The sequence below is a fragment of the Falco biarmicus genome, chromosome 12 (genome assembly GCF_023638135.1).
Source record: "Falco biarmicus isolate bFalBia1 chromosome 12, bFalBia1.pri, whole genome shotgun sequence".
Classification (NCBI taxonomy): domain Eukaryota; kingdom Metazoa; phylum Chordata; class Aves; order Falconiformes; family Falconidae; genus Falco; species Falco biarmicus.
Window position 1 is genome coordinate 1,095,350 of NC_079299.1, and position 27,361 is coordinate 1,122,710.

General features: G+C 48.8%; 1 protein-coding gene and 2 long non-coding RNA genes across 6 annotated transcripts in view; all 3 read right to left on the minus strand.

Moving 5' to 3' along the window:
• Nucleotides 1–3,911: 3,911 nt before the first annotated feature.
• Nucleotides 3,912–6,996, minus strand: LOC130157406 (uncharacterized). Its single transcript, XR_008824863.1, has 2 exons — nucleotides 5,331–6,996; nucleotides 3,912–5,170 (listed from the first exon to the last, which is right to left on the minus strand). It is a non-coding gene; the product is annotated as an uncharacterized LOC130157406 (long non-coding RNA).
• A 1,475-nt stretch (nucleotides 6,997–8,471) lies between these two features.
• CST3 (cystatin C) lies at nucleotides 8,472–10,841 on the minus strand. The gene is made up of 3 exons (XM_056356899.1): nucleotides 10,554–10,841; nucleotides 9,882–9,995; nucleotides 8,472–8,800 (listed from the first exon to the last, which is right to left on the minus strand). Exons 1-3 carry the CDS (start codon nucleotides 10,824–10,826, stop codon nucleotides 8,723–8,725), a joined length of 465 nt encoding a protein of 154 aa, XP_056212874.1. The 5' UTR covers nucleotides 10,827–10,841; the 3' UTR covers nucleotides 8,472–8,722.
• A 383-nt stretch (nucleotides 10,842–11,224) lies between these two features.
• The window catches only part of LOC130157407 (uncharacterized), a 33,988-nt gene continuing 17,851 nt past the window's right edge, over nucleotides 11,225–27,361 (minus strand). For 3 of the 4 annotated variants that reach the window (XR_008824865.1, XR_008824866.1, XR_008824867.1), the window contains exon 4: nucleotides 11,225–27,105. This is a non-coding gene — a long non-coding RNA (uncharacterized LOC130157407). The remainder of the gene's footprint in view (nucleotides 27,106–27,361) is intronic. The other variant, XR_008824864.1, reaches the window with a different exon arrangement.

Genomic DNA, 27,361 nt, shown 5'->3' on the forward strand with positions numbered 1-27,361 from the left:
CAGGCTGGGGACAGTGCTGCCCTGCCGGGGGGCAGGGGGCTCTGCAGGGGGGGCTGGGCATGGGTTAGCGGTGGACACGGCGGTGCTGTGTTAACGGTTGGGCTTGATGATCTTAAAGGTCTTTTCCAACCTAAACGATTCTGTGATTCCATGATTCAAACGCAGCTCCAGGCAGGCTGTATCAAACCTTGCTTCAGGAGGCACCTGGAAGGAGGTGGCCACCTACCTGCTGGGATGGGGACAGGGTTGTGGCAGATGCCTGGCTCTGCCTTGCTTTCCTGCCAAGGACAAGAACCCAGCCTGGCTGGCATCCTGCATCCCCTGTGAGATGCTGACCCCCTGTGGAAAGCTTTCGGGTTACAGGTACGAGGCTGGAGGAGGTGGGAGCATCAGCTGAGCGCCGGGAGAGGCGGCTGGTGGTGCCAAACCCCAGCCGGGAGCCCAGCGCCCCTGCCCCGGCACGGGGGGAAAGAGCCGAACAGTAAAGGCAAGAAAACTCATGGGCTGGGATAAAGACAATTTTGTAAGTAAAGCCAAAGCCGCGCACACAAGCGAAGCGAACCAGGGGACTCCCCCCCCAGGCCCCGTGGCAGGTGCTCAGCCATCCCAGCAGCCGGGCTCCAGCAGCCCAACGGGGCTGGGGAAGGCAAACGCCATCGCTCTGAGCATCCCTCCCTCCTCCTGCTTCCCCAGCTGGACGTGCTGAGCGTGATGCCCTGTGGTATGGGATACCCCTGGCTCAGTGGGGTCAGCTGTCCCGGCTGGGTGCCCCCCCAGCTCCCGGTGCCCCCCAGCCTGCTCGCTGGTGGGCTGGGGGAGGGGCAGAAAAGCCCCTGGCGCTGTGCAAGCGCTGCTCAGCAACGACGAAAATATCCCTGAATTACCAGCACTGTTCCCAGCACACACCCAAACGCAGCCCCACGCCGGCTGCTATGAGGAAAATTAACTCCCCCAGACAAAAGCAGCACATTCTCCACCCCTTACTCCATACCATTTCTGTCACGCCCAGGTCCCACATACCCAATACATCCTCATTAACCACCACCCACCTTCCCTTCGTTTGATATAATACACAGGTATCATTCCTTTAGTCTATGGAGACCACCCTTGTGAAATGGTGGACACCAACGTCCACAAAATGTTCATTGAGTCCATGGCTTTGGGCTCCGTCTGTTGTGGTGGTCACTCCGGAGAGGAGAGGTGGTGTGCTGGGGGGAGTTACTGTGCTCCAAAGCCAGCTCAGGTCAGGTCCCTGTTGCACTTGCGCTGCTTCTTCGCTGGTTCAGGTGGTTCAGGTGGTTCCTGCTATAGTAATTCCCATAATACGCAACTCAAATCATGGGTTACGACAGTTTAAAGGTATTTCCGTTACAGTCTCCACCCCTGGTCCCTTTGGGCCAGGTTATAGGGTTTAACACTGTGCAAAACTCCTCCCCTTGCTCCTAGCCTGGCTGCCAACAAGGGGTTCCTGCTATAGTAATTCCCATAACATGCAACTCAGATCTCTGGTGACAATAATTTAAAGGTATTTCCATTACCATTTCCACCCCCGGTTCCTTTGGACCAGACCGGCAGGTTTAACATTTCAATGAACTCCTGCCCTTGGTCCCCAGCTTGGCCTTACCCACCCACTGCAGTCCCTTAAGGCTGCACCTGCTCCAAGTGGAGCCTTATGTATGAGCCACAGTCTCTCCAGGAGGACACCTGCTGCGGCATAGATGCATGCACAGCCACAGTCACTTCATGATGCACCTGTTCCAGAGTGGCCTTCTCCACGGGCCACAACGCCTTCCGAACAAAACTTGCACCAACATGGCCTTAGCGCTGGCTGCAGTCCCTCCAGGGGTGTACCTGCTCTGTCATGGGCTTCTCCATGGTGGTGAGCTGCTCCAGCATGACCTCATGCACAGCCACTGATGCCTCAAGGTGCGCCTGCAGCAGCCTGGCCTTATCCTTGGGCCAGAATCCCTTCAAAGGCATACCGGCTGCAGCACAGCAACAACCACAGCCACAGACACTTTGAGATGTACCTGTTCTAGCGTGGACTTATTCATGGCCACAGATGCTTCAGAGTGTCCCTCTCCCACATGGATTCATCCACAGGTCACAGTTCCTTCCACTTGAGTGCACACTGGAGTCAAGCCTGTCCCGTAGGGCAGCACAGACACAGCAGCCATGCCCTGGCCGGCCGCCAGCCCAGGCACATCCCCATTGCTGTCACCAAAATGTTCCCGGGCACAGCACGGTTCGGTGATCAGCCGTACTGCAGCACAGCAAGCAGTGAAAGCAAAAAGCAGCCACCAACAACCACTAGAATCTAATATACAGTAAGACAAGCAAGCCTCCTGACAGCACAGGAGCCTGCCAATTAAGCGCTAAACAGCAATAACAGCTGTAAATCCAATCTAGCACATTCCAGTCAAACCTGTAACTATCTCGAACCCTTTGAGCCCCACGTTGGGTGCCAGAAATGGCTGATGTGCTTTAACCCCAGTTGGCAACTCAGCCCCACAGAGGGGCTCGCTCCCTCCACCCCCTGTGGGATGCACCTTGGCAGCACTTCTCCTTTAAAGAGCTCGAAGAACAATTGAAATGCTAAAGACTTCTCCAATCCTCTTTAAAAAATCATAAGCAAAAAAAATGTTAGGGCTGGCATGCAGCTTATAGTGCAGGCCCAGAGGCAGGCTCATTTCCAAGCAAGTCACTTCAGCACACGGTGGTTTTTCTTTAGATCAAAAATTGTCTCCCACGCCAGGTTCTGCCGTGAGTATCACCAGCAGGATGGGCAAGGATGCTGTGGACAGCATCCCTGGGCCATGGCTTTGCACCAACCCGGTGCTTCCCGTCCTGTCCCTGCGCAGCACAGTGAGCATCGGTCCCCACTGGAAGCTCTCCAGATAGGCAACATATGAGGAGGCAAAGCCGTCACCTTCCTCTCTCCCCTCCTAGCCCCAGAGATGGTGAAGCACTGAGCGCTTTTCCCCTTCTGAGGACAAAGAGGCCAATTTCAGCGTACTCAGTATAAAATGTGGTAGGTATCTGAAACGTGACCAAAACATGCCAGCCTGCGGCCAGTGTTTAACTTCCCACTCACTGCTCACTACTCATCCTTGCTACCTCCCGGTCGAATTGCTCCTGTTGACAGCCAGAGGATGCTGGGGTCTTCCAAAGTGTCAGCACTGCAAACTCAGCAGAGGGTCTGAAAATCTGTCAGGCACTGTCCTCCCTGCCTACCCCCTACCCCCCCCTCCCCCAGCCATCAGCTGAGAAGCTTTGTGGTTAGCACTGAGCTGACAATCTTTGTGATGAGGTGGAAAAATAGGTTCACAGCAGCCACAGCTGTTCCCTGGTGAATCCTACCCCACCAGACCCCGGCACAGACCAGCCTTTTTCCCCGTGAGTCCTGCCCACACATCAGCCTGTCCCCCCTCTGCACAAAAGACACTTGCCCCCCCCTCCCCGGGCAGCTCCAGGCACAGTGGACCCCCACGACGCCTGCTCAGGGGATGAAACACCTAGCTGTACCCTCCTGTGCTGCAGAGTGGGCTCCTCTACAGCAGCTGCTTCCCTCGGCGAGTGCAGGCGTGGGGCTTGCTTTATTCCCATTAGAGGTGGCAATCAAGGGGTCAAAATGAGATTTTTCTGAGAGCTCTTGATTTGTGCTGTATTGCTGAAAGCATGTCCGTGCTCCTTTTCCACTAATACCTGAACACTGCTGCTTCTTGCTTTCCCATCACAAGCCTCCGCAAGAAACACTGGCTATAGTTGGGAGAGGGTAGTTTAAAACAGCACAGAGCAAAAAAGTCTCTTCCCAGTTCTCCAGCTTCTTATCACACTGAGATCCCAGAGCCAGTTTTGTTGGAAAGCCTCTGAGCACTCCAGCTGGGCAAAAAGCACATCAGACATGTGGAAACACTATATTTCATTATTCTCTCAACATTTTACAGGAAAAATAATTTTTACTGAGCTACCCAGGCTGTGCAGGAGACAAAGTGTCAGATTGAATATGAAAAACAGTCCCAGCTATGTAATCTGGAAAGCAGTGAAAAGGCCTACTATTTGGGGAGGAAAAATAGATAATTAAAAAATCTGTAGCCACCTTAACAAGCCCCATGAGTTTTAACAAGGGAAGGTCAGTGTAATTAGCCAACGTGCCCAGCCAAGCCATGCTGAGGTCCAAAGCTAATTTAATTTTAGAGGCTACTGCTTTTCTTGAGGGGAGCCAGCTCCTGGAGGGTTCCCAGACACCCCTTTGGGGACCAGCCCTGTGACCCCCAAGTTCACCGCGTCACGCCTTTGCACAACCAGAGCTTGGCACATCCAGCTTCACCCGGACAAGCTGCAACACGGTATGTGAAGAGCATCTTTGTAAATAGCTCTGGTGCCCTCTCCTCCAGAGAAGACATGCTCAGAACTAGCATGGCTGCATTTGCAAACTGAAGTCACCCAAAAAAAAAAAAGTGAGCCAAACTTTTCTCCAGCCTCTTCCTCATCAGCACGGTTGGCTTCATCCAGCTCTGTTGACTAGCAACAACAGGCTCACTAACCACAGAAGTCTCCTGATGCTCCAGTGCGGGGGGGAATCACTGTGCTTTTGGCCTTTGGTTCCCAGAGGTAAAAACTTCCCTTGGCAGCTGCTTAGGGTGGATCCTAGCACAGTTTGTCTGGCACCTTTGTCAACCCAGGACTACAACAGTGATGGAGCAAGCAGGGGAGAAGAGAGCCGGTCACCAGCCCTGCAGCTGTCACTGCTGCCGTGTGACGGAGGGTGGTGTTTCATCGTCCTCTCTGTCATGTAGCAATCTGCAGCCTGGCAGAACTCGTCAGTGCAGCAATTCAATCGGGAGATGACAGAGGGCTGAAGATGTTCGGAGAGAAGTGGTCCATGGTCCCCTCATCCCTAGGGAAGGCAGGATGTCTCTGCACCGGAGGCCTCTGAGGGTGACAGCAGTAGCCTCACCAACCACTCCACAGCCAAGAGTGGGCAACATCACTGGGAACGAGGAGGATTCAGGCTTCACTGATGTTAAAGCCACTGGTTTTAAGCTCCTTAGCCACTTCTGGCACTTGGAGATAATAACTTTTCTGCAGGGATGTCAGGGCTTCCCTCCTTGGACCCATAAGGAGGGAAGAAAGCTGCGGCTCACCCGTACGGATGGGGGGACTTAACCTATGGCAAGGGAGAGGGGTGTGCTCAGTGTAAATGTCGCCACTTCACCTGAAACCATTCTTTTCTTGCTAACTTTTTTATTCAAGATCTAAAACGAATTCCCTGGCCAGGCCAGATTCCCAGTTCCTTCTGCAGCTGGGGGTTGTGCCCTTTGTGGTACCTGCACTCCACGGGAGGACAGAGAGGAGGCTGCTGGGTCTGGCTTGTCTATGAGAACATCTTGCAGAAGATCTCTCTTCAGAAGAGTCCCTCAGGGAGAAAGTTTTACTTTTTAGCACTCACACTGGTTCCTACTTGCTCACATTTTTTTTTTTTTTTAATTGATAGAACATTTACACACCCAGGTTTTGTTTTAAGCTTATGTTTTCTTCCCATCATTCTCCACGTTAAGGTGAGAGGATGAAGTGGTGTTGCCTCACAGCACGCCCTACAGACTGTTGCTGTGAGGAGCCAAGACGCCCGTTTGCCGGGTGAGCAGCAAGAGCCACCTCCAGCACCAGCCACCTGCAGATGCAGGCCAGGAGGTAAGGACCGGGGGGACATGCCTTCGCTTGCTGGTGGTGGCCTCGCCCCAGCCCCATCACCCTGGGGTGCTTAAATGAGAAGGGGTGGAGGTGGCATGGCACAAGGTATGATGTTTCTCAGCTGGTGGGGAAGAGGGGACAGTGCCTCCCAGCAAGGCACGGTACAACGAGGGCAACATGAGTCACCGGTGCTTTTCCTCCGGCTGGAAGCAGAGACAGGTTTCCCCATCATCAGTCCTACGCACACACATCCCCACACCCACCTCTGGCAAGGTCAGAAGGAACACCCAGCGCACACCCCAACACTCACGCACCAGCTTATCATGGAGAGGAGCTTCTGCTTCCCCACTGCAAAATCCTACAGTGGGAGCCCACTCGCTCACAGAGGCTGAGCAACGCCATGTGAGTGACACAGAAAAGAAGCTTCAGCAAGTGTCACCTTGAGCCCTGGGTCCTGCCCCAGGGTCCACTGTCACGGTGAGCCATGCCCCACGTTAGAGGGGGACAGCAGGGAGATGCTCATGAGGGATTTGCACTGTGGAGCCTGCAGGTTGGCTGCTCTTCTCACTCAAGCCAGGTGGGCACCAAGAGTCCTCCTCACCCCTCCTTGCCAAGCCTGGGGCCATGCCGCCTGGAGAGGAGAACCAGGCACCTGGCCTCGCACCCTCTCACCAGCGGGCCACCACCAAAGCTGGGTGACAGGAGGAGCCCAGCATCATCAGCAGTGACCTAACTTAGGACACTTTCCTGCTGAACCCTGCAGAAATGGTCTCTAGATCACCACTGCATCCCGCAAGGAAAGGGATCTGAAGTCTTACCTCTCCGGTGTCGTCATCAAGAGGTAAAGCACCAAGATTCAAACTGGGGTGCGGGTTTGATCGGTAAATGAAGGATCCACACTACAGTGATACTAAGGCATTGCATGTTAAGGATGAATACAACCAACCTAGCACCTTCAGACACTCACCAAGAGGTCCCCACACCTTCGGGTAAGCAATATTGCACATCCTGAGCACACGGGCGTTGGCCACAGCAGCAGGCAGCCCGGCCGTAGGGCTGCAGGGCTGCGTGGTGAGCTGGACCCTCTCATGGTCATTTCCCTTCATAACTGCAGGAAATTGCGATTTAGCCTGTGTGCAGAGGGAGGTGACGGTACCTGGCAGGAGTGCTGAGATGGCTTCCAAGGATCTCAGAAAGACCCTGCAGGACCAGGTTCCAGGGAGCAGCGCGAGGAGGGGATGAGCCAGGAGCTGAGGGGGCCCCAGCACTGGCCATGTCCCCCCGACAGGGCACAGTCCCACGGGGTCTGTGGGAAATGCACTATTAGGACTATGAAAAACAAGAAGCACGCCCATCATTCACCTCAGCACCTTCAGCCACTCCCAAGACTCCTTCTCTTGACCTTGTACCTTCCCCTATTACCTGAAAATCAAATTTCTTTCAGAGGAATCCTGCTCCTTTCCTTCCAGTCCTCCCCCAGAAGTAAAAATGAAGAGACCCCTCCTGTGCACAATCCTAAGCTCCCTTCTGACTTGCCTTCTGCTCAGGGAAGCTTCCTTGTCTCTTTCCTTGGGTTCTGGGACATCACAAGACATTGAAAAGCTACATTTTTTTCCCTAGACCTGGAGCTCTTTCCCTGCAACGCTCATACCACCACCAAACATGGTGCCCTACTTACTGAAACTAGCAGCAACGCACTTGGCTGAGAGAAAAACCCCACCAGGCTTGTCCAGCCACTTGGATTTAAAGGGCTGCTTCTGGGGAACATTCACACTTACAGAACAAAACCAGGTTGTCCAGATAATACCCATCTGCTATAAAACTACACTGGCTGGTAACTTACTTTCTTAATAATTATCCACTTAACACCAACTTCACTAACTTTCAGAGGGTTTTTTTGCACTAGGCTGCCCAGAGGCTAAGTAGGTTATGGGTACTGGGGTCACCTGTCCTTTACCATGCAGGTACAGTATCCCCAATTTCCCTGCAATACAAATCCATTACAGCACAATAGGAAACACCTCATCCAGCTCTCGTAAGAGTTCATGGGTGCTGATTCTTTCTGCCTGCCGATTTAAAGGGATTTGCCCAGATGAGACACCATTCAAATTGCCCTCAGTTAACACACAGCCAGAGCTCAGTCCCCCCCCCACCCCGAGACAGGTTTGTCACCAACCTGCTCCAGTGTAGGTGTCTCTGCTTGTAAGCGTAGGCCGTCACAGGTCAGGCACACACACAAGAAGCTGTTCCTCCAGCTCCACAGATCACAGTTTAGGTTAGAAATAAAGTGAACTAATGCTGCTACTTGAACTAGAAAGCTCTGGGGCTTTCTGCGCAGAAAAAGCTAGGGACAGAACCTGTGCAGACCAGGTGCCACTGGAAGAAAGGGTTCCTAAAACACAAAGGCAGCACAGGAAGATACCAGAGCAGTTAATTCTTAACACAGCACAGCTGCATTACCATGGGGGCAGCCTTGCCACGTCACAGTTAGCAGCCAGGATCTGAAATAATCACAGCCTTAGTACAAGCTCTGGCTAATCTTCCCAAGATCAAGTGCTGGCATACTGCAGTGTTTTCAAAAGCAGAGTGTTCCTTCAGTGGAAACAGCTAAGGACTTCCACCTCTTACTCAAAACCAGAGGTCAGGTGAAGGAGGCATGGATTACCTCCCCCACATTCCTTCTCACCCCATTCTTTGGTCATGACAGACCAGGTCAAAAATAAAAGCAAATCCTCCCTCCAAGACAGCAGGAGCTCAAAGAAAAACCACACACCACAGCAATTATTAAGTTTTTATGTTTACAGTAGTCACTTTTTTAAATTAGAATCAGGAAAGCTGCAGGAAGAATGCCCTAAAATGAAGTTACCAAGAAGAAAAAGTTGTTTAACATAGTTTAACTTGCATAGCACAAGCATAGATAAGTAGATAACAGGCATTGATAAAACCCATCTCAATTTGTTACTGCTTTATTTTTTTTCTTTTAAATCCGAATGACTGGTTGCTGGTCTCTGCTGGAACAAAGATAGGCTTATTGGCAGCTAGTGCTCAATAGCTTAATTTCGTTCAGCCAAGGAACAATATACACTGTGAAGTTGCAAACGGTGTGCTAAGGAGAGAAAGAAAAAGGCAGTTGTCAGATTAAGAGCAAAAAAGCAGTGTCACTGACCACTGTTCTACACCAATTTACTACCCCATGTGATCCAGAATGTAAGCAGCTTCTGTGGCTCTCTAGACTTGCACCCTCCTGACAAGTATTTGGGAACACCACCCTTGTTAGTACCTGCTCAGTATGAATCATTTCTCCCAAACACTAACACAGCAGCTGCAGTCAACCTTTCTTCAGAATGACCATCTCCTTTGTCCATTCACACACAGGAAAGCTTTCAGCATGGGTAACAGCCAACATAAAGTCTCTGGGGCAGGTAAGCACACCTGCACAGCTATCTGTATATGCACATGCCAAGCTGTTGCAACAGTCATGATGGTACACCCAAGCTTCTAGTTATGTGTTTGACAACACTTGTGTGCAGTTACACTTCTCATACACACAGGCAGAAGAGGCAGGTACACAGAGAAGCTAAATCTATCACTGATTAGCCGAAGTAACGAAGTACTATGAAAGAACTAGACGCAAGCCAGATGCAGGCAGATACATCTGGTGCTCTCACCTGAAAGTCTGAAGTACTCTTTTTAAAGAGCATTGCTGTTAGGCAAAACTCCCATATAACAGCTTGGTGGACACAGATAACAGGGGTAATCTGCCTCTTGCGATCAGTGCTTAGCCAAGTCAAGCATGTTTACATCACCATGGGACAAGAGGAGCAGTGAATGGTACGGGGACTCAGGACTGAGAGCCAGGACACCTGTAGGCTTGGCAGTTTCCTCCACATATCCTTGTGATCCAGACCACAAGCACTTTTTAAGAGGACTGAGGCACACAGTCTTCCACATGCTACAGCCTCAGATGCCCACTTACAGAACAGGTTAAAAAGGCCCTGCCTTCTCCGCCACCATCGTCTGGCAAGACAAGTTCCACAAGAGCTGTATTTAGTTAAGGGTAAAGGCACGAGGTCTCTGATCGTAGCTGGGGCAGACAGGAGACACTGTCCATTACCTCTCTGTGCTACATCAGCCAGAGGGAAGGGGCTGGGAAATCAGAGGCCAGCACACTGTGCTCTGGAGCCTACCTTAGCCATCTCCGGCGCACCATGGAAAGCGCAGCTCTGGAGATCAGCTGCTGGCTTTGGGCAAGTTGTCCGGCCAATCTCAACTTCCATTAAGTACTTGATTCCAGACACAATCTGCAGCAAGACAAGCGGGTAGAAGCAGTTTTATTTGCAGCACATACTGAAAGGTTCTCTGACAAGACAAGCCTAGTGGAACCGCAGTTTTCCGATGACACTGTGGAAACCAAACTCCAAAAGTACAGAGGGGACCACCTGTGGCAGCCTCCACGGCAGAAGCACTTGGCACCCTTTCAAAAAGGGCAAACAAAATCCAAGTAAACAAGGCGCACAGCACAGTCTCCTTAGTAAACAGAGATGTGCGTTAGCTCAGCAGCAGCATAAGGCATTTACTAGCTGCTTCAGTAACACACAGACTCCAGGGTATTCAGACTGGTATGACCCACACTATTAAAAAAAAAAAGGCTTTTATTCCCCTTCCGTAAAAAAAACCACCAGCCTGAACAACCCCTCAGGCTTGAGGCCTGCTCCTTCTCCAAAGGAACCTCCGAGGGGAGCCCCCCCCGCCCCGGAGGGCGCCAGGGCCGCCCCCAGGGGAGCTGCCCCACCACCACCACGCCGGAGGGCGCCAGGGCCGCCCCCAGCCCCCCGCCCGGTGCCCACCCCGGCACCCACCTGCTTCTGGGCGCTCAGGACCCGCACCACCCGGCTGGAGTACATGTCGTTGCTGGCCTTGTTGTACTCCGCCATGGCGAACTGCAGAGCCCGCTGCAGGCCCTCGTCATTGCCGGTGTTGGCGATGTCCACCGGGGCCCCTAAGAGCCGCGGGCGATCGCGAGCGGCCAGCACGGCGCCGGCGAACAGCAGCGCCGCGGCCAGCAGCAGCAGCGCCCCCCGCCCTCCCGCCATGGCTGCGCGCTCTGCCGCGGCCCCGCCAGCCGCCGCCATTTTAAGGCCGCGGGGCGGGGCGGGCCGCGGCCTCGGCCCGAAACACACCGGCCCGGCCCGGCCCCCCGCCCGGCCCGGCCCGGCCCCCCGCGGCCGCCGCGCTCCCCGCTGGGCCGGGGGTGCCGCCACCGGGCTCGCCTCGCCCCGTCAGGCGCCGGGCTGAGCCGCGCTTCCCGGTGAGGGGGCTCGGCGTGCCCCGGGACGGCCGTGGCCGTCAGGCCGCCAGGTCCCCGCCGCAGTGCCCGGTGCGGCTCCCCTTTCCCCTCAGAAAGGCCCGGGCCGTGACGGGGGGCGGCGTTCGGTAGCCCCTGAAATCTCAGAGGCCTGAACTAAAGCCATCTCGCTGGTGGAAGTGTTACCGAAATCTCGGAATGAAGAACTTACCAACACCAATGTGATGGAGATAAGCAGACACTTCTTTATTGACGGCCGGGTGCGTGAGTGAGTCCTCTCACGATCGACGCACACCAAGCTTCAAAATCATACAGCTCATATAGAACTTATTCATGCGTATTCATTAAGTATGCATGCATAAACATAGTATTTCCCGAAAATCATTAACATACTCTTGCCTTGTATGTTAATTAGCTTCTCAGTCCTTTGTGCCTGCACAAATTCTTCCAAGAATTGTGGGCAGGGGTCTCTGGGACGTGGGTAGGGGTCTCTGGGGGGAAAGCCGTAGGTCTTCCTCATGGTGTACTTCTCACCCTTTGCCTGGTATGTGATGGTCTTGCAAGTTCGCAGTCTTCTTACCGGTCTGAGCTAATTTATGCCCTTGTCGACCATCTGTTTCTTCTGCTTGTTTCTTTTAGTCGCTCCCTCTAGATAACTTATAAACAGACCCCTCGTTAGAGAAAGTTAGAGAAAGAGAAACAGACTCCTTCTTTCATCAGGTATCTCATTAATTATTTCTTTCAAACTATGGTTACATGACCTTATTACTATACCTACATTCTTTGAGTAAATATATTTACACTTCACTTATTGTCCCTCTTCCATACAATTTCTTTATATCAATTATTAAAGTTCACGATTTATTGGCAGGTAACTACGAGTTGTTTCATTCGGTTGCTCTCAGTTCTTGGCCTTGGTACAGGGCTGTACAGAGGATTTCATAGCAGTTTTTGTTGTGCAACTACTAGTTTCATTAAAACATATTTCTTATTCCTCTATATTTCTATTTAAATGATTTTATAAAACCAAATAAAGTTATTTAATTCTAACCATTAGCAAATCTGTAACAGAAGGGCACCCGTGTCCCCTGGGGAGGGGAGGACATGGCACCGCCATTACACTTCCTGGAGGCACACAGCTGGAGGAGGATGTTTTCCCACATGAATCCGGGAAGTTGGAGACTTTTTTCAGGTCCTGCCTCCTTATGGGTTATTCTAGCCCTTACTTCCCTCTACTGCTGAACGAAAACAAAAACCACAGGGCATTTTAGGCCAAAACACCATGTGTAATTTCCCGTATCTGCCTCCGCAGCATTGGTGTTACCTCATCTACAGTAACTGCCGTGCCAAAGGCCATCTCTTAACTTCCAGTCTCTTCTCAACCACAGGCCTATCCACCCCATCCTGTCAGGAATCCTAAATTTGGAAAGACAGGACCGAATATAGCACGAGGGAGCGAGCTCCAGTGAGTTTTAAGGCTTCATGGGCAACCAAATAACTGCAGCATCCCTTCTAATGAAAAGGAAAGGGCCTGTGCCCTGAGCGAAAAGGCTGCCTGCACACTAGCCACATCCAGCACGAGTTATCACTGGAAAAATCCCCACAGCTGGCAACAAGCTGTGTGACTAATTCAGCAGCAGGGCACTGGGGTCATTCAGGAGCACCACCAAAAGCACCAGAGAGGGGATGGGGTGTGGGTATTGGGATGTGAGCCAGAGCTGCTAGCAGCTGCAGGAGTCTTGTCTGTCTCCATTTTCCTTTTCCCTAACTGGCCTCAGAACCAGACTGGATCAGTTTCAAGCTCAGCGTTAGAAAGAGCTCGCCTTGTGTCTTTAGAGGTGAAGGCTCTCTTTTGCACTGTCAGTGACTGCTGCCAGCGGGAACAGCCAGCATCTGCACCTCCAGCGTGCCCCCAGCCCAGTACTGGCCCTGCCAGCCCAGTCCATCGAGCACTGCCCCAGCTCCCAGCTGCTGGAGACGCTCACCAGCCCCATGCAGCACATGCAGGGTTCTATGCCTCACACTGCCACACAAGGGAAGCACCACAAGAGGGAAAACCAGTGCCTTTGGGATTCAGGGAGCTTTGACCTTGCAGGCAAACAAGCAAAGTCTTTGCTCTGCTTGGGCCACCTCATTGGAGTTAAGGTATCCAGCGTGGCTTCAGCTCACACTGGCAGGCAGTAAGTCAGCTCTCGGTACAGTCCTGGTGATCTCATGGTTATTTCTGTAAATGGACATCATGTGAGGTACAGGACAACACACTTGTGTTCCCTCATGTCTCTCATGTCTCTGCTTCAATGCCACAACACACCCATTCTGCCAGCTCTGCCTCAGAAACCCAGGGTTTCAGTTTCTTCTCGTGTGTTAGTCTGTCACTGGCCCAGTCAATAATTGATGCCACAAAGCTACTCCAGCAGAAGACTGAGGAAGCAGCGGGGACTTGCTTCAGTAATGTGGGGGGTGGTGACACCTTTTGGGAGGAAAAGGTTCATCCCTGATCTTAGGCAGATAATCATTCACACGGTATGGAAGAGGCCCAACACAGAAAGGGACCATCCTCTCCAAGACAGGGACCATCTTGCCCCCAGGGAGAGGACAGCCTGGGCGCAGATGTGGAAAAGTTTCTGTCTTGAGTTTTATGAAGCAGAGCCTTCAGCCTGGGTTCCTCCTCTCCCTGGGAAGTGCCCGGCACACTGGCTCCTGGTGGGGCCAGTGTTTCTGGCTGGTGGGGAAGTGTTTCTATGCAGTTTCAACCCAAAGTTTCTTCCTCTTCAAACCACTGCCTACAGCTTTCCCAAGCTGCTTCTGAGGCAAAGGAACGTTTTGCAAGGAGTAATTCCCAACTTCTTCCCGCACACTGCAGGCAGGCTTCCAGAAAGGCTCTCTGCCCAATTTTTGAAACTAGAGGCAAAGTTTACGCTCAATTTCAGAGAGGGAGAGGTCGCAAAGACTGCAGCCCGCTGGCCACAAGCACCACACGGCAGGGGAGAGCAATCCCATTGCCAGTAGCAGCAGCAGTGCCCAGTCTGCCACACCTTGCTTTTTCCCCCAAAAAGCAGTGCACTTGGCACTTTGGCATTCGATCACTGTGATACTTAAGGTCACTGACGATGCCCACTTAGGGTTTCCTCCCTAGGTATAAGTCAACCCAAGTAAAGGAGTCAGCTGTATTTTTAGCCCCTGTCTGCCAAGGGATTTAGCCAGATGCTTGAGGTCCTGAGCACTGAGGTCCTCCAGCATCAGTATCAACATTCCCTGTTCTCTCCTCTGGTGCTTCTGCATTCCTGCTGCCTCCCAGAGAAAACAGAGACATACCTGGAGACCCAGTAGATGCATGACAGCTTTTTTAAATGTCTGAAAAGAGTTGCACATTGGTCAATGTCACGTTGTCCTCCTCCTTGGCCAGAAACACTTCACTCAGCTGAACACATACAACAGCAGAAAGCAGAGCTGGCCTATGCTTACCCAGTGTCAGACCCTGGAGTTTCTTGGGTGTCCGGATTTTTCTTTGTCTTTCCTAACAGATACACCAACATTTATTCTGCAAAAGCGTGGCTGACAGAGTCCCTCTTTGACACAGTTCACGTCTTGCTCTGCTTGTGCAGAATGGCTGAAAAGATAAACTTGCCCTTCGGAGCTCCTGGTTCCCCAGCTTGGGCAGTGCCAGATGGCCCCTGCAGACCCACAATGAAAACAGAAGCAAGGTGCATTTATTGACTATTGCCAGTCCAAACCACACAAAATCAAGACTTGAACCAAAAAAATTCTGAGAAAAAAGGCTTGACAAAAAAAGGATGCTCTACAATTGATAAATAAAGGGGACCTGGTTCATGAAATAAAACTGCATTTTGTCCCTTTGTTTCTGGAGGACACAACTATTTTTCTCTACCATAGTGGGTTTTTTTAAATACAAATAAAACAGAAATTCTCAAATAAACAGATGACCAAAGGAGCTGGTACTTTAAGGGATATACCAAGCAGGAGGAGACTCAGGATAACATTGCAAAAGTTTGTAATACTGTGCACTATCCGTATAACCAGAAAAATAGTTTTTGTGTCTTCTTACAGGGTTGGTTCAACAACATTTGTGCCATATTCACTATATTTTCATCTACCTTTTTGTCTATGTTTCAATTGCACTCAAGACTGGTGAGCTTTTTATGTTACCAGGCACGCTCATTGCTCCGGATAACTGCTACATTCGTTGCCTTTGCTGTTGACATCCCTCATCTCTCTTTTAACATCCAAAGGAACAATTATAGGTGTCTCTGTAGCTAACTGAAAAGCTCAGGAATACTGTGACATGTCTTTCAAAGTACAATCAGACAAGGGTGTTTGAAAAAGCAACTAGTCTTTTAATCAAGAACGACAGTTTTTCCACAAAGCTGAACTCTGAATGACCCTCAGAGAGAGTAATTACTGTGATGGAGGCAGGAACAATGGGAAAAGCATGATCGAACACTACACATCTGGTTTCAATTTCTCTTAACCGAGGGACAGCAGGCCACACCTATGCTGGGGTCAGTGCTCTGCATCCCGCTAAGTGAATCTAGAGCAGTGAGGGGTGGGGTGCTGACATGGTTGCCTGTTCTCCTCCCACCGCGCTGTGTCACTAACACAAGGTGATGATGGAAGGGAGGTGTTTTGTAAAAGGATTGCTTTCGAAGGCTGAAAGCCTCTTGAGCAAGATAGTCAGCAGTTTATGACACGGGGCTGAGAGCGATTCAATACCAAATTGAAAAACAGCGGTTTCACTGCTGTTGAAGAGTGCCCTCTGCTTATGGAAACAAACCCATCCCGTACCAGCTTCTATTTGGTAATGGTGGGAGAAGTAGGGAGCCTCTGCCTTCCTTCGAGACTCAGGGCCACCTCTGTCCACTCCCTGCTCTGGCATGCAGAGGCATTATTTTTCAGGAGAGGAATGGAGGAAATGCTGTGGCTTGTCCACACAAGGAAAATCAGGGCTCTATCTTCGCTCTCAGCTTCAACGCCGGGGGTCTCTGAAATCTAGGCAGCAGATTTGAAAGTCTGCAGGGAACTAGGACCACAGCTACATCTCTTCTGCTTATACACACACCTTCATATGCTGGTAAACTTTCACCACAAGCAGCCAGCACTGGCTTTTCTGGATAGATGGCAAGGCAATTCCTCAGCTGAAAAAACACTACGTGCCAGGACAGGCTTCAAAAGCACCAAAGGGCTGCTCTGAGCATATTCCAGTCCTGGCAGTACCACTGGATTAGTAAATGCCCTCCCTGCAGCCCCCCCGAGACAGAACCATGCTTCCTTTGCTCTTCACAGTAGCCTGGAAGGAGCTAATGACCATCTACTTTAAGTAAGCTTAGCTGTTAGTGCTGAGTGCACCTTTCAGGCAATTCAGTGGAACAGAGCTATTAGGAAACAGGCCCGCAGTCTAGGTTTTGAGCTCTCTTCAAAGCACAGCCCTACATTTCCTAAGAACAGAAAAAAAAGAAAAAAAAAGGAAAAAAACCAAAGAAAAACCCCAGGAAGCAAGTGCAAGTAGCCCTGAGTCCTGTTCAGTCACTGGCAGTCACTTTTAGGAATTAAATGTCAAACAACTCTCAGGACTGATCTCAATAAAGTCAAGGATTATCACTCTGCAGAGAGCAACTCGTATGAGGTGGAGGTGAGGTGGGGCAGCAGCTCCCTCTGCTAAGCCTGATGCTCACATCACTTGTAGGATGACAGCATGCAGGCTTTGAATCCCTTTCTCTTATGCAATGCAGAAGACAATCTGCCTCTAAGAAATGGGTATTCGAATACAAACATCTGCTTTAGTAATTACTGATGTTATACTGCCTTTCTTCTAGCAAGGGAAGGCATTACTGTTTTACAGGCAAGCAGTAAATAAAGTAATTGCCAGCAGAAAAGCTGCATTTCAAGTAACTGCAAGCAATCAGTTATGGTCAGATTGTGCAACCGAAGCAATGAAGCCACAGTATTGACAATGAATGCTGATTTAAGTGATGTACTGGTGCACTTGGGATGTTAGCAAAAAAAACCCTACACCAGCATCCTTTTTTACTCAGAGAAATATAAATGCTGGCACAGCAATAACATATATTCAAAATTATCACCAGAGATTTTATGCAGACTGGTGCCTTTGCTGCATTAGTTTGTATTTACCAAGAATAATTTGACCATTCCTTTTTCTTCTGCATTCTGCAGGAGAAATAGCTTTACTGCTTAAGTTTTGTATTTATTAGTTATTATTAGATATTTTTTTTCATCCCCAGGAATTGTTTGATTCAGGGCTGACAAGAAAAGGAGTTCTATCCTTGGTCTCCAATCCAATCAGAAGCACAAAGCACATGTTTAAGCTTAGCTTCTGAAGAATACCAGTGACTTCACACGGCTAAAAATAAGCCTAAAATTAAGTGTATGTGTTGCGACAGAGGGAAGACACAGTCACTCAATATGAGTGATCAGCAGACTTCGTTTATTGTCTCTTACAGTCACCTTTTATGCCTTCTTATAATTAGCTCATACGTATTACAAAAGTTAAGCTCATTATTGGTTAGTTGCCTAAATATCAAGCCTGCCCCTAGTTTCTCTTCTGTAGTTTTCTGTTCCCACCTGCAACATTCTTTTCCCACCAAAATCTTCCTGTTATTGTGTAACAAGAACAGCCAAGGATAGTGTATTTTTGCTTTACTTCAGATAAGCTGAGAGCGATGTGCATTTTTGTCCAGCCAGCTGGACTATGTCTATGTGACCCTTTTCAGCTAGCCAGTTATCCACATGTATGTTTGTGTGTGTTCATGCTGTGGTGAAGCAGGCCCTCCAGCAGCCTGCTGGGGTACTGTCCATTCCCGTCTCCCAGCAGCAAGCTCTAAAGTTGGAATGAAATGATCGGATGTTTCAACACAAGTTTACTTAGTGAAGAAAAGCCAGGCGATAAAGAAGGAGCATTTCCCCAAGTTTGGGCCACAGTCTGCACACAGCAGAGAAACAAAGTATAGCAGAGAAGCCTGCAAAGACTCAGATTCACGCTTCACTGGTCCCAGGAAGCCCAGGGTCTCCTGGACAGTAGCGTGGTGTCCCTGCCGAGTTCCCCCAAGCTCCCCAGGAGAAGGTGGTTAGCTAACCGCACCACGTGTCTTCTCTGTAAAGCGAATCACTACTGTCCTTCCCAGACAACAGCTCACAGCCATAACTTCACTACTGCTAAGTCCAAGGGCTTTAGGACATAACACAAATTCGAATGTTCACTAAGCATGATATCACCCCTCAGTTATACACATTTATGATGAAGGCCCTTTGTGAGAAGCAAGACTCCAAACCCCTAATGCTTTCAAGAAACCACAATTAAAGGGCCACCTAGAACCTCAAGTTTTTGTCGGTTGAAGTGAGCTCCTCTGCTACATTCCCAGCAGAGCCAAGCCAGCTGCCAGCCAGCTGCCAGACTGCTTTGGGTTGCGTGGCACTGCATGGGCAGACATAACAGTCACAAATGGTTTTGGTTTGGTTGGTTGGGGTTTTTTTAAGAAACAACTGTTGTGCTGTCAGGTAATTGCATTAATTTCTAGTTGGAAGACAAACCAATGGTGCACAGCCTAGATATATTCACAATCCCCATATATGTACAAACTCTGCTAGATTTTGAAGTGGTTATGGTTTCTGTCTGCTCAGAATTTCAGAGCAGCAAATTCTGCTTGGTTGAGACTTTTTTTCAGGATGAAGAAGCAAAATTCTGATCTATGAAGCATCTGAGTGCAGAGAACAGCCTGTTCTCAAGGGGCTGACTTGCCAGCATGATTCCTGGCTGCTTCTCATTAGAAAGGACTTAAGCTCTTTTCTGCATTGCGTTTGTTGGATTTGAGGCATTGGGAAGGGGCGGGAATGTTTATTATGCTTAACAATTGCAAGAGAGAAATCCTTAGGAAGTCAAGGTAGCTTGCAAACAGAAGCAGTCACCCATGCCAGACAAACCGGGATACTTGGCCACTGAGATTTTTCCCTCAAGAAGGCAGTGAAATAGTGAATAACCCCAAAATTCACCCAGCCAGCCGTTCACATGCTGCTCTACACATACACATTCAGCAAAAAGACCAGCCCACTCCAAAACATCAAAGGGCCTTTCAGAAGAGTACATATTGTTATACATAAATAAGTGTACCGCATTTATTATCTTTAATTAGACTAATACATCAAAGTCCCCACAGTTAATCCTTAGGCCATACTGCATATCACATTTGTAGCTACCCATCCTTCAGGTTTCAGTAAGTTCAAGCGCACAAGACTCACTTTCAGAGCAGTACTTTTAGTTGAACAAAAATACAGTTATTTGTGAGTGAGCAAGACTGCTTCATATCCAGCGGCTGGTAGTCAGTTCACTCCAGTTCAAAAGTTTCAAGTCATCGAAGCAAAGAGACAAAAAGCCAGATCACAGCACGCAATGCAGCTGGTGGCACAGAGCTGTAAAATGCCACCAACACAAACCTTACAGAGGAACCTTAGAAGGGTGCAAGAAATAGCAAAGAATGGGTCTCAGCATGTAGGAGGCCAACGCTTATCTGAGGAGCTGTTCACAAAAACTTGCAAAAAAATTTTTTTTTCATCTGCATAGCACATACTTCTGTAGAAAAAGTGAGTGAACGCACTGGCTGGCTAGCTTAGGAAAAATTAAATCATGTGAACATGAGGAGGCAGAATGAAACTGTGTGTACGTATCCCTTCTCAGACTGCCAGCTGTGTAATAAGCTTTTAAGAACACGTAAGCAGGGCAGGGACAAGGAAGCTTTAGTTTCATTACAGTTTGCTGGGGGGTCAAGTGCCTGGCTCCCGCAGGAAGAGCTGCATGGGTCAGGCCTTTCACTTAAAATCTTACAAGCCCAGCCACAATGCTATGGTGTTGGTGGACCCCAGTTCCACCCTGGCTGGATATTTTGACCTCCTCACAAACCTCAGTGCACGGATTTGACACAGTCGCAGTTCTTTGTTCAGCAAATGCCTTCCACTGAAATAATTAAGATCAGGATTAAGGAGCTTTGGCATTGCTTTGCAAGGAAACGTGCAGAGACCCACCACAGGATCCCCTTCATTGTCTCTGGCACACTGCTGGTTTCATGAGTATTAAGTCTTTCAGAAGCATTTGGTAATAAATATAATATTTTCATCATTCTCTACCACTCAAAAATGTATTTCTCAAACATGAAAGCTTTGCTTTTACAAGTCTAGCTATTAGAATATGTTCATATTTTCAGAAAATCCTTCAAATAAATGTCTTTTAGCTTCCAGCCAAAGCCTCTTGCCATCTGCATGGGCACAGAGAATCCTGTGAAATACAGTCAGCCAGGCCATCTTCCAGTTAGACAGTTATATGGGCAACTCTGTCTTAGTGGGATGGGAAGATGAAATTCCCAGTTTAATTCAATGGTAAGATTCATAGGATCAAGCTCATAAAGAAATGGCAGGTGAAAGTATGATGGCACGCATCGATAGGTAGTGCTGCTATGGGCCATGTTCCCAAGTTTGCTTTCGTGGTAAGAAAATAAACACAGGTGCACATGTTCTGGAAAAGAATATATTTAAGTGTGGAGGATTCTGTCATCCGCTCTCAGCTTTGGCAATTCCTAACACGTACACAGAGCTATTCTCTGGGCACAGAGTTGCAGTTTGGCTGCATTTCCCAGAAGAATAGCCATTATTGCAGTCACTTGCATGTTATCTAAGTATCTCCCACTCCAGGCCTGCTATCTGCATTTGTTTAAAGATAATTATAGTTAGCACAGCCCCGCAGCTCTAATCGCTGCACAGCACTCAGGACAGAAACCAGAGCCTGCAAGAGGGACAACAGTTTTTGCCGTCACTAAGCAACAAGACAGCAAACCTCAGATGTTGAAAAATTGAGTTATCATGCTCCCTTAAAGCTAGATCACCTCCGAAATATCTCAAAACCAATACACCCTAAATGCTTTTCTTTATCTGTTTTTTATTCCTTTTTTAAAATACATTAATCATAAATCAGGGTTAGATTTCCCAGTTTTCCCTCTGCCAAACCAGCAGCCATAACCAAATGCAATAAAACTAATAATAGGGCTCTCATATGTTCATGTGAGTCCAGGGGCTGGAACTTGGAAAAAAAAAATCGGCAAATTATTGTGAGATCTCCGAGAGGAAACCAAATCCATCAGGGTTAGCAAGGCTGTGATGACACATCACTGCACCAGCCCAACAGCAACGTGTAGTACTCAAAGATATTTATTAGGCAAAAGTAATTTCTTACTGGACTAAGACTAAAGACTACTGGACTAAGAGTAAACTAATAAAACCACACACATACGAACACACACAGAGACGCCCATCCAACAAACAATTACCCACCTCAACCACTGAGGGCAGCAAGGGGAATAAAAATGACGCATGAACCCATATTCTTGAGAGATCACTGGTTTTAAAAGCTAAATTGTTTGAACAGTTACTTCCTGACCAAGTAGTAAATTCATTTGGAGAATGCACTGACATTATGCATTCAACCCTTCCTCTTTTTAAATGCCGGGGACCTCTAAAATCAGCAGGGACAGAATAAAGAGAAGTTAGGCAGCTAGATGTGGAATTAACCAACCACACTGACACTTGATGTTTTCCTTCCAGTTATTCTCCATCATTTCCTATCAGGTCAAAGAATTCCACCGGGCACTTAGATTCTGGTCGTTAAACTTCAGGACTCCAGCTGAACAGTTTTTTACCTAGTAGGAAATCACTCAACAACAGAAAGGCCTTATTTACTTACCATGGCTGTACCTCCCTAGGAAAATAGAGAGCAACTGAGCATGCCCTAAGGCAGTCATTACAAGTATGCCACGGCCACTTCAGCATCAAGCAGCTTTATCCACCTAGAAGTACCACTGAGCTGAGCAAAGCAAGCACAGTCCCACTATGCAGAGTTTGTACAAAGCAAGAAGCCTGAAGTGTTTACAGGCCAGCACTCCAGTTCTGGGCTTGAAAATATACAGGCAACCAACCAATGTCATTCTGTCAGGGGGGTGATGCTTTCTTCATGCAAACAGCAGAAGCAGGACTAACACTTCAGCTATCCCACACTTTCAAAGATGAGGACATGTCTCCTGAACCATTTGTTGGCTTCCCAAGGAAAAATTCAATTCTCCTCCAAAAGTATTCATCTAAACTACTCCCAAAACCACCTTCTCTTTTTCCTTCAAATTCCAGGATAAAGTTTTACTTCAATGAGAAAAAAAATAAAGCAGTTGGACAGGAAGGTAGTGCATTAAAGCCCTGCCTTTCTGCTGCTTGCCAGTGTGTCCCTCTGCCTAGGCATCACTGCTTATGTTACATGGTAATTTGAAGCTCTGAGTGGCAAGAGCCACTTCCTTCTCCAATGCTGGTACAGCATCTGCAGACACAAGCAAGGAGTTCAGTTCACCACAACACCACCAACCACTTGGAGTTCACTGGACTGAAGTCAGCTTGCATTGGGTGAAGACCTGTGCTGTATGATCTTTCCGCATCTTTCTTGAAGATCAGATCTTTCCTGGAGAAGTAAACTGTGAATTTGGGGAGCTGTCAATATGGCTATTAATTGACCTTCTAGTACAACTGATGGCTTGCAAAACCAGCACAAGCAAGGTTTTTCCTCGAGAATACACAACATAGCTGAATACGTTGAATGAGATTTGAATCAAGGCCCAGAATCGGAAAAGGGAGATCGAAAACATGCCTTAATACCTCTCATTTAATTGCTTTGTTATTTATTTATTTCTTCCCTCAGCATATTTCCTTTCAACACTAGGGGAAAATTCCCTCCAGGAGGTCATTGTTAATAAAGAAAAAGGATATTTCTTGTACTGCTGTTTGATTAACATTAATGACTTCTTGCATGCCACACAGTAATCTACCCTCACACATAATTAACAATGTTAACTTTAATAATGTCAGGAATGCAGGCTCTTTTGCACACACACACCCACCACCCACCCACCCAAGGATTTTGGCTGTAAAAGTCCAAAATGTCAAGGTCATCCCAGCAGTCTCAGTTTTGGGCATATTTCACGCCTGTGCTTATACAGACTTGCACAAGGAAAAGGGGTGATTCTAACTTAGGTCAGAACCAGGACATCCTCTCCCCACTGCCAGATGAAGGCACTTACTAGCGCCCTAGTTTCCAGCACCACAAGAAAGACTAAAAGTGTCTCACCTTTCGTACTGTGAATGCTAGTTTTCAGGCTGACTTAGCAGAGAAAAGGAAGGCTGCAGACCTCTTACCATGATACAGATTACAGCAGAAAAGATGCAGAGAACATCTACATGGTACCTCAGCTGCCTGAAATCCAGGGGTTCTAACATCTGCTTCTACAAGTCCATTAAGAGACAAGTTAGGCTGCTTAGAAACCTCATCTGCTTCATCATGAGCAACACCAGGGACCTTCTAAGGGAGTTTCCACAGCCAACATGTGGAGGGAACATCATGTCAAGGGCAGATGGAACAACATGGATGATCAGTGAATTAAACCAAGAGGCTGTCCTTACGACACAGTGTCTGTGTAACTGGACATCTCCTAGCAGAGGGTACGGGAAAGAAAGAGCACAGAAGGTTCTCACCATGAGAGGAACAGTACCAGGGGAAGCCCAGCCCTTTGCACAAGGCAGAAGCTGGGGTTTGCAGGGAATCCACTGAACAAAGGAGGCTGAGAGAGCATCAATAAGAAAAAGGAAATATGAGGGACCTCTAGGATGTCGCTGTTCTGCTCCCCTCCTGACTCCAGCCTAAGGATCAGCCAGGGTCTGGACATGCCTCCAGGTCTGATTCTCCCTTCCCTGCCTGGGCCTAACCAGCTCAGTCTCATGTGACTCAGTGCTGGGGTGAGATGACTGGAAGCCTGTGGCAAGCAGGGGTGATCCCACTGAAGACAGAGTACTTGCCTCTGCAATCCTCTCTGACCCTGACCTCACATGAAAGCAGCTTTCTCCAAAAACCCTCTCACTCACACTCAAGAGAACAGCCCAACCAGTCCCCACAAGAAGCCATCCTCTGTTGGGAAGGTCATGGTGTAAGTGGTTAAAGTGTTCTGCTACTCTAAGAGTCATCAAAGAGCTGAGATTAGAGATTCCTGAAAGAAAGAAAGAAAAAAAAACAAAACCCAAAAACCCAAGCAGAAGTAAACCAACAGTTCATCTCAGGATCAGAGAGGAGTCCCAGGCCCCATGGGCACTGGGGGACATTGCCCATAGGATGAGGGTAGCTGGCTAGCTTGCAACTTCATGAGACAATCCTTGGCTCAGGGAGCTCCCAGTACAAGCGAATGGAGAGAAAGGGGAGAAAGAAAACAGATGATTTACCTCGGGCTCTCAAGCACACATTAGTGGGGCTGAGACCTGGGAGCCAGCTGCTGAATCCCAGCCTTGTGCATACCATGGTCTTGATAAACAAGGAACACTTGTTTCTGCAGCTGCTGCTTCTAGACTGGAAGCAGTTCTCATGTATTTCTCCCCATGTGTCTATTCCCATCAATATAAATCTAAAAAGAACATCACACTGCTTTTTCATTGACATCCTTGCTGCCAGCCGTACACAATTAAACAGAAGAAATACGAGACTTTAGCTGTAATTACAATTTTGCCTATTTTGTAGAGAAGTCATCCTGTGAAGATTGACACAGCCGAGTACCTGCCTGGGTCACCAACCATACCAATTCTCTCAGTGGAAGTTTTAAAAGGGAAAAATTAAATTGCGGCTGTGTAATATATTGAGCACTCAGAGGCAGGCAATGCCAGTGATTATGCAGCAAAACAACATAAAAAAGCACAGGCACCAACAGTGATAACTTCCAAGGGGGGATAAAGTATTCTGAAGAGTTACCCCACAAAGGACAACAAAGCCCTTCATGAACATTGTCCAGATCTAACCACTGTCCTTGTGACAGTCAGCAAAATGTGCCAAGCCCCTGGAAACAAAGTTAGTGACTACCACAAGCTCTGTGCTTTGTATGCAGGAGTACTCCACTTCCAGTAGACAAAAAGAGAATGGGCGAGGGTGTGTACAGAACCACACATGTATTTCATCCCCTTTACTCTTTGGCTTCTCTGTGAGACCTATAGGACCAGGCCAGTCCTATAAAACTTCGCAGACACCTCACATTTGCTTCCAGGTACACCTGTTCAACACAAGCTGGCAAGTCCCTCCTTTTCCTCTCTTTCCCAAGCCATGAAAACACATTGGCCACCCTCCCAGTTCAGTCCCTGCCTCAACTCTGTTCCCCTCGGTGCTCAGGCACCAATCCTACCCTGCCTCTGGCGACATGACAAGGGAGTGCTCCTTAGAACTCTACTGCCCAAGCATCTCACTGATGCCAGTTTGTCATCCCCCCTTCCAAAAAACCCACATATGTATCTTTTCTCTAAAAAGTTCACATCTTGGCCAGGAAATTGCTTTCTTTCCTTTCCTGCCCACCCCAACAACCAGGCAACCCTCCCCCATGTTGCAAGCGGCCAGGCACGCCATGATGTGTAAGCCCTGTGGCTCAGCCAAGCTCAGGGCATCTCCTCAGCTGGGATCAGGCTGAGCAAGCCCACCTGACGGACAGCAGGGAGGCTTGTTATTTATATGGAGCTGCAAGCCCACGGCAAAGCATGTGACATGAAGCAAGGCTAGAAGGCAGCAATGGGTCTGCAGCAGTAAACACAACCCAGGAAACATGGAGCTGGTCTGGTAGCCAGGCACACCTTGACTTGGGGCATAACTGTGAGGAAATGCAGAAATGTTCTCCAGCAAGGTATCTTTGCAACACAACATCCCCAATGCCAAGTACGGAGGAGTGAAGATGAACCGGGCACAGGAGGGGAGGTAGTGCAAGGAGATGCCAGATTCTGTAAAGCCATCTGGGGTCATGGGCGAGACCACATTGCTCACAAACCCCCACCACCACAGTCCTGTCTGCAGCTGTGCCAAGGGCAACATTTTCCAAGTCTCTCCTTGACACCTGTGGGAAAACAAGGGAACATAAGACCCACACAATTATCCTACAGCAGAATTCCAGGCATGAGGATGCTTCAATAGCATGTCCCACGGCAAGCCAGTGAGGATGACAAAGCACTACTCTACTAATCACCACTGCAAGAACCCACTGCATGTTTAGTCAAAGGCCCTGACTTATAGAAGGGTGGCCTTCACCACCCCCACCACCCCCACATCCTTAAATAGTAGGTTTTTATCATCCATTTGCCATATACACTTTGCCAAAGGCAGAGGCCTAGCCTGGAAGTTCCCCAGATGATGACAGGTCACATCCAGCCAGTGTCTGAGGCAGAGCTGAGGAAGGAAGCAAAGCCAGTTCTGCTTCATCTGGGGAGTATCTCCTTGACTGTTCTGGATGCCTCAGGGATATACCTCCAGAAATACATGTGCACTGGGGGCTACCAGCAGATATAAAAGCTAGGGAGCCATCTGCTCTTTCCAAGCTTCCTTCCCATCTGGCCTGGCACATCTCCTGACCCAAAGTTCAGCACTGTTCCTGCTTGGCTCCATCCATTTCAGCTGTCAAGTTCACAGATGTCCCAGGATACCCACAAAGGTAGATTCCTTTCCTTCCAAACCTACACCTTCTGCATATTACCCCAAAGAGTTTTATTGGAGTTGAGGGACGGAATTAAATTTCTAACAGTTAACATTTTCTCCACTTTTTTTCTTTCCTGCTACAAATCAAACCATCTGCCTGTTTTTCTCAGGCTCCTCAGACTTTGGAAGATTTAGAACAATCTTCATATCCACTGATGCATACAGAAACACAACAGAAACACCCTGGAATGCAAAAATCATTGCATTACAACTCATTTATCACAGGGCAGAAAGCCCTGGCTTCACCTCCCTCTACTACTGCCTGCCTCTGGCCACGGTGACGGGGCCTGCGCACCAACTCTTTGCACCAGGTGATGCAGTCTCCAGGTCTATAGCAACCCAAAACTGCAGCCTTCCAGATCATCAGCCCCCTGATGTCGCAGTGTCAAAGTTACTCCTCACCTGCTGCCCCATGACAAGGTCAGCACCCAGCTCCAAAAGCCCTGAACTTCCAATGCGCTTCACTAAGTAAGCCTGCCGGTTAGGAGTCATTTCTTAGGCCCAGGGCACACTGCAAACAAAGTACACAGGCCACCTCTAAGCTTAATGAACTGCAGAAGGTCTTGTATAGATAGCAGAGGCGTGTGCAGGGCAGAGGTAGGAGGAAGGGTGGTGGGGATGTCGTGGAGAGCATGGCAATGCCTTAGCCATGCATGTACTTTGTAGGACAGGAAGGCATCTGCTAGCCTCAAGGAGAGGGCTAACTTTCCCCTCCTTTTGCACAGCACAAAACTTGCAAAAACTAGGGCTTACAAAAAGAAGCCAAA